Source organism: Limulus polyphemus, unplaced genomic scaffold (genome assembly GCF_000517525.1).
Source record: "Limulus polyphemus unplaced genomic scaffold, Limulus_polyphemus-2.1.2 Scaffold692, whole genome shotgun sequence".
NCBI classification, from domain to species: Eukaryota; Metazoa; Arthropoda; class Merostomata; order Xiphosura; family Limulidae; genus Limulus; species Limulus polyphemus.
This window is the reverse complement of record NW_013666302.1, coordinates 225,834-236,450: the sequence shown is the minus strand read 5'-3', so window position 1 is coordinate 236,450 and position 10,617 is coordinate 225,834. Positions and strand designations below refer to the sequence as shown.

Sequence of the window (10,617 nt, the reverse complement as noted above, 5' to 3'; positions counted from 1 at the left end):
GTTTTTAATATTCTGTTGTACAAAATGGTTAGTAAAGTATATTTACACTCCCCATTTTGTTGTTACTTCTTGTTTCATACAGCAATTCTAGCGACTTGATCACTGAGCTTTGCAGCTCTATGCCACAGGCAGACGTTTTGTCGTCGAGTGAATAATGCGCATGCGCAGTTTTTCTTGGGGAAACAACCTACCTACGCCTGCTTATGCAGCAGGTTCTCGGTTAGAAAGCGTAACGGTCGTACATACAAACAATCAGAATAATAGTATAGATATTTAATTTTAGCCTTAATATGTGTTCTACGTTTATCTATCCACCACTAGATGGCGAGACAATTCTGCATATTACACTTTATTTAAGGCTGGTGTAAGATCTGGGAAAATTAGATGGAATGGTTTACCTCTTCCTCCCTATTGTTTAAAGATTTATTTCTTGAACATTTAAAAAATATGCACTCTTCGAGCTGGATTAGGTTAGAAACAATAGAATTGAAAAAAATGTGTTTAAATGTTTTTTTATAAGAGTATTTAATTAAACAGTGCTTCTCGTTGAGAAAAAATATAGGTGCTATTGGTCGTAAAGTGGTGGGATCATTGGTAATAAAGTTAACTATTCGAAAATAGAAAGTCTTCATCACACCAAATTCTTCATAGTGTAACATCAGAAATATAAAGAAGATGTACTTTATTATAGCTGGACTACTGAGTGAAAGTAAAGGAATGATATGTAGTCATTTATCAAAGATCATTAAAGGAGAATCTGATTATAGCAATTAATTAGTTTGTTTTAGGGTGGCAAATGGAGATCTGAAATTTTGAAATCATTTCTGGCTTGTCACAAAGATCTTCGCTGAGTCCTGTCATATTCAACATATACATAACTGATCTAGCCAACGGAATGAAAGCTTCGGAGTGACACCGTGTACAAATGTTGACGACGTTATTGTTGAAAGCATCTCATACACGCCAATGACAGAGGTGGAAATTATGGAAGAAACCAGCAAAAGACTCTGCTAGTGGACTATATGTAATAAAATGTCCATTAAACCACAGAAAACCTGTTGTTTGTTGCCAACTAAATATCACACAGACACCTCTTTCTATTCACGATGACATACACAGTTAGAAAAGTTTCACATAAAGCCTGTGTCACTTTTCTGTGTATTGTGATGGACTACAGGGAGAAACGAGTTAAGAGTTTTACTCTTCTTAAATAAGCAACAGGGTGGGGAGGGAAAGGTTAAGATTGATCAACTCAACCTTATTAGACACTGATCATAGCAGCATTTGGCTCGGCCAAAAAAAGTTGTGACTGCATGGATAGGAGCCGTATAAGAAGAGATAGATATGTAATATTCGAATGGTCAGCAGTCAAAACTAGACGATCCAGCTCATCCAGAGCAGACGGTGAAACATACAAGGATGCACTTCTTTGTTTGACCAGTAAGACTGAAGATCAGGACAGGATCGTACTCCTATAGGAGTATCTAAACTGACTGGACATACGTTTTTGTCCAAAGAACATTTGATAGATTTGAAGGCTCATCTGATAACGACTATGTATCAAGACACAGTAGCAAATCATTTATAGACAGAGCAAATATATTAGCTTGAAAGGTACAGACCTTATGTAAACTAATAACATGCAGACCGAAGAAACAGGTAAAGATGGACACTGGTTAACTGGAATACTGGAAGAAAGAAGGTTGAATTGTGAAAGTGGAATGAGCGTAGAAGTATGTGGAAAGGAGAGATACTAGTCAAATCAAATTGAACTGAGCATTACTACAAAAAGAACTTTAAGGACAACATTATTCGAGATAGAAGAGCCTGTGCCAAGGCCAGTGCAAAACTCTTTTAAGGGTATAACGGTACTAGTTGTAATAGCTTTAACATCATCTTATTTACCTTGAGCTACTGGCGTCTAAAATAAAAGTAATAATTAAATAATAATGTTGCACAAGAATGTATAATAATAAAGTAAAAGCTTTGCTGTCAGGAGCTACCTCCTAATTAATGGTCGGTGGTTCAGAATTAGAGACGGTGCAACATTATCTGGCTGCACACTGAAAAACGTCTTTCGACAGGACTTTACAACTGAGGCTAGAGAGCTTGTGTTTCGGCCGGTGCTAAATTCTTCTATCATGAAAATAGATAAATTAATAAATAAAATTTATCTAGGTTTGTTTGTTTGTAATTAAGCATGTTTGCGGACTTACAACGCTAGAATCCGGGTTTCGATACCCGTGGTGGGCAGAGCACAGATAGCCCATTGTGTAGCTTTGTACCGCTGTGCCACCGGGAGGGGCTCCTGAGACAGGAACTTGTGAACTGTTCATTTACGGTGGTTTTGGAGGGAACAAAAATAATTTCAAGACGGAAGAAGAACGCTTAGATACTTGTAAAAGTAATAAGCAATCATCATGCACTTTCATCTCTTAGCTTGAACACGTTAGGAAACAAACAAGTAGATCTCAAGTAAAGAGAAGCATTTCATATCACATGCCTGATCATAAGATGTAGTTTGTTATTTCCAAATGAAACGTCTTAGAAGACATTTTAGTAAAGGTTGAATGGAACCGTTCTTTTAGCTTCATTTTAATACTGAGCATTGAGCTCTGGGGAAAAACAACAAAACAAAACATGAGCGTATGTTCTTTCGGAGCCAAATTTAAATTTCTAACATAAGCAGTGACAACTTTTAGATGCAAATATTGAGTGAATCTTTATAAGCAGACATTAATACTGAGTTGCTAAACATTTTTTCGGTTTCTAAGCCGTTTTTGAGTACCACCGAACTATTCTGTTTTTCAAAGTTATTTATAAACTTAAAATCATAACTTTTTGAAGAGAGGTTGAGATGCTGACTGATTAATATTCAATATCTGTTTCAATTACTTGTTTTGTTTTTGTATATCTAAAGATCTAGAATCAGTAGCAAATCATAACACTTTGATATAAGCACCAGTCATCATCCCAGTCTTTCACATAATGCTGTAAATAATCCACTGCCCTGGACTTCAAATAAGCTTTTGTACGTGCAGAAATCCCACAATTTCTCTATCTCAGGTAGCCTTGTTCACAGCGAGAACAAACGAAATGACAAACAGCACAAGAGAACTGTATTTATAAAATGGAAAAAAACTATTGATTCATGCGAACTGGTGGATTAAATACACGTTTAAAGGTTTGTTTGTTTGTTAAATTTCGTACAAAGGTACTATCTGCGCTAGCCGTCCCTAATCTTGAAGTAATAGACTACAAAGAAGGCAGCTAATCAACACCACCCACCGCCAATTCTTGAGCTACTTTAAATGTTTATTTTACTGCTTCTTTACCTACTTACAGTTTCTACCTATCCAAAGCAACATTATAGCAGTCAGGGAAATTCAATTTCCTAAAAAATCCAGTCAGTTTTAGGTAAATTTGTTAAAGATCCGTCGCTTATAGGATATTCTATAATTTTGCCCTAAAGCTTTTTAATATATGTCACACCTGAATAAGTTTTCTAAAATTCCTCTTAATACTTTTGCCCAGATGGCCTATTGTGTAGTTTTGTGCGTAACAACAAATAAGCATATTTTATCATTTCCAAAATAACCCTATAAACGTTGTCTGTGGGTCGCGGGTTCGAAATCCGTCACTCGCGTTATAATGTGCGATTAATCCCACTTTTTTTTTTTTATACTTTTTATTCAAAATATTCTCTAGAACAGGTTCATAATTACAGTGAATTATACTATAATAAATAGCTTTATTACCATTTATAGGAAAATTAACTATCCTCTTCAGAAATATCTTTTTTTGATGTGATATTACAAGCAACCTATGAATTTCTCATTATTATTATTACTATTCTTTATCTACTAAACATGATACGACATGGGTTTGTTTGTTTGTTTTTTTTTAATTTCGCGCAAAGCTACACGAGAGCTATCTGCGCTAGCCGTCCCTAATTTAGAAGTGTAAGACCAGAGGGAAGGCAGCTGGTTATCACCACCCACCGCCAACTCTTGGGATACTCTTTTACCAACGAATAATGGGATTGACCGTACATTTAACGCTCCCGCGACCCACAGATTGCGAGTCAAGCGCTCCAACCACTTGGCCATGACGAACATGGGTGTGTACCCCTTGTTTTCTTATTACATTTATCTTTACTCTCACTCTTTATTTTGGAGAAAATATGTTTTTCTACTAAGTCCTTTTGATATCAAATACGTTTTAAGATATTATTACACACCCAAAAATAATACTTTGTAAAGAAGGCGTTAATTAATCATAATTTGCTATTGGCAACAGCCAAACAACCACCCTAAGTTACGCCATCGTATGGATTTAGTTTCTAATTTCACATTTCTCTATTGGACTTTAAACAGTTAAAATTTGTAACAAACCTACCAAAGAATGAGACAGTATCCCATATCCTTCAACATTCCTATTAGTGAAGCTAGTTGATTAAAAAATATTATTTTCAAAATGTTTTTTGCATTTAAAGTTTGTTTTTTACTTATCCTTTATTTTTTTACCATTTTTGTGAAGGTTCCATCGTTTCTTTTTGGTGATTTTTGCGAATGTCTCATTAGAACTCTGGTGAAATATAAACAATTCTAAGTATCTAAAAATACAATCTATCGAAAAGAGCATACAGTTTCAACAACTTCATTTTCAGCCTCCAAGATTCACAAGAGCTCAAGGCAGTCTAACAATTGTGACTTGGAACCAGAAACAGGACCATGTGGAGCTTACATCCCCAGATTTTATTTCAATAAAGAAACGGAAACATGCGAACAGTTTATCTACGGTGGATGCGGCGGAAACAGAAACAACTTTGAAACTATAGAGGAATGTCATGAAGTCTGTAAAGGTAAGCATTTTATCAACAACTACATCTAAATGTAAGGATGTATTCTAACGATACACCTCATCCAAATTTACAGTAAACTGTAACTGATTTATCATAAGTGTCATATCCCCCATACAAGCTGCCATGTTGCATTTTTTCAATCTCAACGGTCGTTCGGGCTATTAAGTGTGTTCAATCAACGCTGAAACAACACAGAAAGTCAACGATCACAAACGTTGATTTTGCAAGAACAGGACGCGTTAACGAAAAATTTCAACGTTTAATTTTGGAATGAGCCCTTCCTTTGGTTTGCTTATCCAAGTTGTGCTGATGAGTTTTGAATAGGCGAAACTGCAGTCCACAGCCAATCAAATTTTATATTAAAGCTCCTACGTCGCAGAATATATTTTCAGTTTTACCTTTGGTAAAGTGATATAAATCTGTAAGATCAACATATACTTGTGTTTTTCAATTTTTGTAAAATTAGAAAGAGTAAATATCTCTTTAGTTTTAAGTCTATCGTCCTCACTTATCACAAGATAAGAGATTTTATTTTCTATGTTTCTAATACAAATTGGTTAAACTATATATGTAGATAAATATATCATCACAAATAGTTCTTCGGTTTTCAAAGTATTGTAAAAATTATCGATAATTTTTAGCAATTGTTGAAATCCAAAGAAAAATAAAATATACCAAGACGCTTTTTTTTTTAATGATAAGAAAAAGTTATAAAAAAAATGTGAATTTTTCGAACAAATTATTTAATGTTTGAAAACAATAGAACCTAAATTTTGTATTATTAAAAATATTTTATAGATAAATGCATGTACAGTGGAAGAATGTCTAGAATCATCCAAAGATATTTAAACTCAAACGGGGCTTTTAAATTATATGAACATCTCAATAATCTAATTATTGAATCCAATGCGTGTTTGTATAACAATCAAGACTGCCACATTTTCATTGTATATTTGCGCTAACCATCCTTAATTTAAAAGTAATAACCTAGAGGGAAAGCAGCTAGTCGAAATCACTTACCACCAACTTTCGAGCTACTCTTTACCAACGAAAAGTGAGACTGACCGTCAGATTGTAACGTACTCAGAGCAGAAAGCAAACATGTTAAGTGACTGGATACAAACCTAAAACCCGCAGGTTTCGTGTTGAATGCCCTATCCACCAGACTATGCTAGCCCCGAAATTTCAATTAAACATAGAATTTTCATGATATGTTTCCTAATACTCAAAAGAGATGCTGATATTTAATATAAACATAGTAAAAATTCAATACCTTATGCTATTTGTATGTTCTTATCAGTATTATTATTAATTTATTTGCACGCATGCAACTTAATAAAATCATTACGCTTTTGTAGAAAACCTAACACACAGGCAAATTATTGTTTGAATATCACAGCTTCATTTATTTTTCTATTTTGTCCAGATAAAATATGCTTGAATATGTACTAAAGTTATATATATATATATATAAACTTGGAAAATATATTTATTTGTAAGATTCTAATTGATAATAAAATTATTAAACTTCAAAACAAAATAACTAAAATATGTCTCTTAGGTTTTCTTTAACTCAGCCCACTAACCTTAAGTTTATATCACAATTTGTTGCTAGTCTGTGTTTTGTTTTGTTATTTTTGTCTTGTATTTAGTAGTATTATTTCAGTAGTCCAAACAATTACCCATTATTTAGTGGAAAGAGATGCCAGGAAATTTGCTCAGTTTTTAATCTACCAAATTTACGTTTTATTAAATTTTAGTAAAAATTACTCAACTGATCGTCCAATTATCTATTAATTAACTTGTACTATTGTTCCCTTTACTTTTAATTTTTCACATCTTTAGTATAAAAAGTTAAGTAACACTATTTTTTTTTCTTTTCGAAGGAGCATAATTTTGCAAACTTCACCAACAAGATGGACAGAAAAGGGGAGAGATTTCTAAACACAAGACGTTTAAACCTTTGATTTTAAAGTTGTGGATACATTTTCTAGAGAGTAAAATAGTCAAGACACCAAAACCAAAATTTACTACCATGATTTGTTTTTTATAAAGGTATCGGTGATAATAAAATCTTTCTCAAAGAATACAATTATTTTCTTACGTGATGTTACAATACCAGCTTTGAATTGACCTTGATGAGCGTGTCTAACCCTATTTCTATTTGTTGCCGAAATAAAATGAAATGAAAAGTAGGAAAACATCGTTAAAATTTCATTATTATTAATCTGGATTGTTTTCTTTAATATTTCTGCTTGTTAAGATAATGGATAAAAATATTTTTTTCATATTTATTCATTTTTTTTATTGGAAAACTTGTAATGGAACTATGAGGCGACTGTCCTAATTTATCATAGAATAATTAAAGCCACTGAAATAATAAAAATGTCCTAAGTTGTTTTGGAATGGTCTTATTTCACCTTCAGAAACTAAAGCAATGGGGAAAATGTAAATTAAATTGTTATAAATACATATTAATTACCCTCACTCAGCTAACAATTGCAACAGGAAAATATAAGTAAAATTACGCTAGAGCAGCGTTTGCCTAGGGGTTGTGTAGCTTTTTTGGGTGGACCGCCAAAAATAGGAAAATAAAGATGCTGAAATACTTTTAATTATAGATAAACAATAACCACTGCGCTAGAGTAGAATATAAAAATAACAAATACAATTAAATAAAACTCAAAGTTCTTCAAAATACATTTAAGAAGAAAAATGTAATTAACTTTAGAAATCTAAGGGTCTTCCGTCCACATTTAATCCGACGAATAGCCCAAAAAACTGAAAAGGGTTGGGTATAATAATGGCTGGAGACGGCTTAAATTTATTATAGTACAGTCACATCGAGCTATCTGTGCAAGAACTCAGCTAACAGATGTTTCCGCATGTAAAAGCTATCTTCAAGTAAAATTTTCTTTGAAAACTCCAGAAATCGAAGAACCTCTTTGAAATAAATCTATGTTGTTTCTTAAATAACATTAACAACGCCAGAAAAACTTTTTCACCACTGTCAAAATAAAGCCATAAATTCGAGTATTATTAGATTTATAGGAGGAAATATTGAGTCACGTGGAATAGGGGTGGGGATTGCCCTTACCTACAGATATCCCTTTCTAATAAGTTTCACAAGCAACAACTTACCTGTGCTCTCCAAGTGTAGAAAACATGCTAACTCTACTCACCGAACGATTCATTCTCCTATGTCAAGCACTGGCTAGCTGGCGAAATTACGTACATTATTAACGTATCTGCCTGACATACTCTTCCTTTAGTTGAATCAACCAGATATAAATAAAATCATTCAAATAACAAAATTTTTGGAACTGTTTGGAAATGACATCATGGGTTGCATCCTTTCAGAATTTACTCTACTGCCACAACACACAAGCTATGTCAGTTGAGTCTGGATACTATTGTTACGTCTCCGTTTGTTAATTAACTTTCCGTAACTTCGTTCCAACGAAACTTTAGCGACACGAGTCCTTACTTAATAAAAACTGGTTTATTCTTTCCGAATACAACTTTACGATACACTTATTTTCAACAATCACGCTAAAACAAACGCTATATCAACGAACGTCAATAATACTTCTGACTGCAGTTCAATTACTCACTATCTACACATACACATTACATTATTCCCCGTCACGTTGTCACCCTCTTTTATATACCAGACTACCCTATATCTAGTAAATAGTAGAGCATTCGCCAAGGTACGGGATAGTTCTAGAAACGTGGCGTCACACTAGTCATGTGACTCGCTGACGCAACACTATTATTACTTATAACAAATTAGTAATTAAATATTACTCACAAATAAGTATTCTATGTTGGGATTTAACTGATTAAAGAATAAATAGTAAATATTAATTACTGATTGGTTTTGATAAGTTACAGATTAATTTTAAAAAACAATCCTTTCGTATATAGATTCCAGAAGGATAACATCACTAAAAATGGTCACAGAATAGTGGGGTTGAATGAGTGCTAGTAAAAAAAAAAAAATGCTAGTATTCTTTAAAATATGAATAGCCCAAAGTAAGCGATTAATATTCACACAAACTTTGTTTGCCAGAAAACATCCAATAAGGCTATGCCAACTGGAGACTGCCATCTTATTTTTCTAAGGGTTGAATAAGTGTACAACAAAGAACTTGTGTGAAAAATGTTATGGTTCCTAGCAATAATTTCTAATGGTTTTTTTGATAAATACAGGAAATTCTACCCATGTATGCATATTTAATATACATATCTAGATACATTTATCAGAATACCATCTCTTCTGACATCATAAAATATGTATTCCTACAGTTATATGGACTGATCATATAAACAAATTTCCTCGTTAATGATGTATACTTATCGCATGTAAAATGTTTAAGGCTTAAAAATCAATCAGCCAACCTTTTTGAAAAAAACACTTACGGATGTTTCTGAGAACCTACTAAAGTCAATTTTTCTTTGAAAGGAAAATTTGGTTATTTTATTTGTAAGTTATAGAGCTATCTTGAATTTCCAGCGTAAAATTCTACTTTGCTTTTTCAAGTAGTTTTATGTCATTTGCCTCAAAAGGGACTTCTTTCTTAAATTAAACTAATGCAAGAGAGTAATGCTTTAAATAATCTATCACAGTGATAGTACGATATAATACAGCACTGGTAATCATTATGGAAATTCGTAGGTGATATACATACAGAAGTAATAGGCAATAGTAACTGTAACTAAACATGAACAAATAAGTTGTACAAATCATTAGTATTTTCTCTAAACAGAGCAGTATACCATATTTTAATGCCAAAGTGAAATATTGTTCTAGATGCCATACACTCCGCAAGTCATCCAAGTTGTTTGGTTGCCATTTGACTTTCTCAGTTTAGATAATCCATTACAGGCCAAGCCATGGTTGTCAATGTTCCATTGGCTTCTTTTTCCTTCCAAGTATAGCTTCACCACATTTACTGTATGTTGGGGTTCACTATCTTGTTGGAATATGATTCCCTGCTTCAAGGGAATGATAAGATGGATAAGAATGTACTTAAACTTGTCAGCAGTCACTTGGATTGATCTCGTACCATACTTCACTGTATATATAACACTGACCATGATACCCTTCTACTCTCTGCCACTGAACAAACTATTGTTTATTGTTGCCAAATAACTTGAATTTGGATTAATCTGTTAAGAGCACTTTCTCCTTCTTTGCTCATAACATTGTTTCAAAGTTTGATGCCAATTTCAACATTCAGGTTTGGTTATCTCTCCTAAGTAGTAGTTTTATAGCAGCTACATATTTATTGAGGCCACACCATGCTAAATCTCACTGTTCTGGAGGTAACATTCTTACCTGAACTTACATTACAGCTAGATCATTAGCAAGATCTCTATTGGACTGCTTCTGTTATCAACAGTACTAGTTTTAAGCATCCTCCTCAGAATTTCCATACAGCTCCTACTATATCATGAAATTTGCCTCAATTTGTTTTATGGAGACGCCTTCATCAGCCAAAGATTTTACCTTTTATACTACACCACTTCTGGGAGTAGTACGACTCCCTGTACTTTTATTGGTATTATGCTGGTTTGGCATTGTCTGATTGGTTGTATGACATTGTAAGCATTCAACATCTTACTATATTCTGATGCAGTTAATTTTGCACACAATAGAGGAAGCAATCCCATAATATTTGCATTTTATAGCCATTATGTTCTACTTCCATTACTATATATATATATATATATATATATATATATAT

At 33.2% G+C, this 10,617-nt stretch overlaps 2 protein-coding genes across 3 annotated transcripts in view; one reads left to right on the top strand and one right to left on the bottom strand.

Moving 5' to 3' along the window:
* Positions 1-7,127, top strand: part of LOC106460004 (PI-actitoxin-Aeq3b-like) — a 13,044-nt gene extending 5,917 nt beyond the window's left edge. Inside the window, exons 2-3 of the mRNA XM_022386598.1 lie at positions 4,670-4,864; positions 6,751-7,127. Of these exons, the coding sequence (XP_022242306.1) occupies positions 4,670-4,864; positions 6,751-6,758 (203 nt within the window). The 3' untranslated portion in view covers positions 6,759-7,127. The remainder of the gene's footprint in view (positions 1-4,669; positions 4,865-6,750) is intronic.
* The window catches only part of LOC106460007 (CLK4-associating serine/arginine rich protein-like), a 99,564-nt gene that overhangs the window by 8,260 nt on the left and 80,687 nt on the right, over positions 1-10,617 (bottom strand). The gene's annotated exons all lie outside the window — the stretch shown is intronic.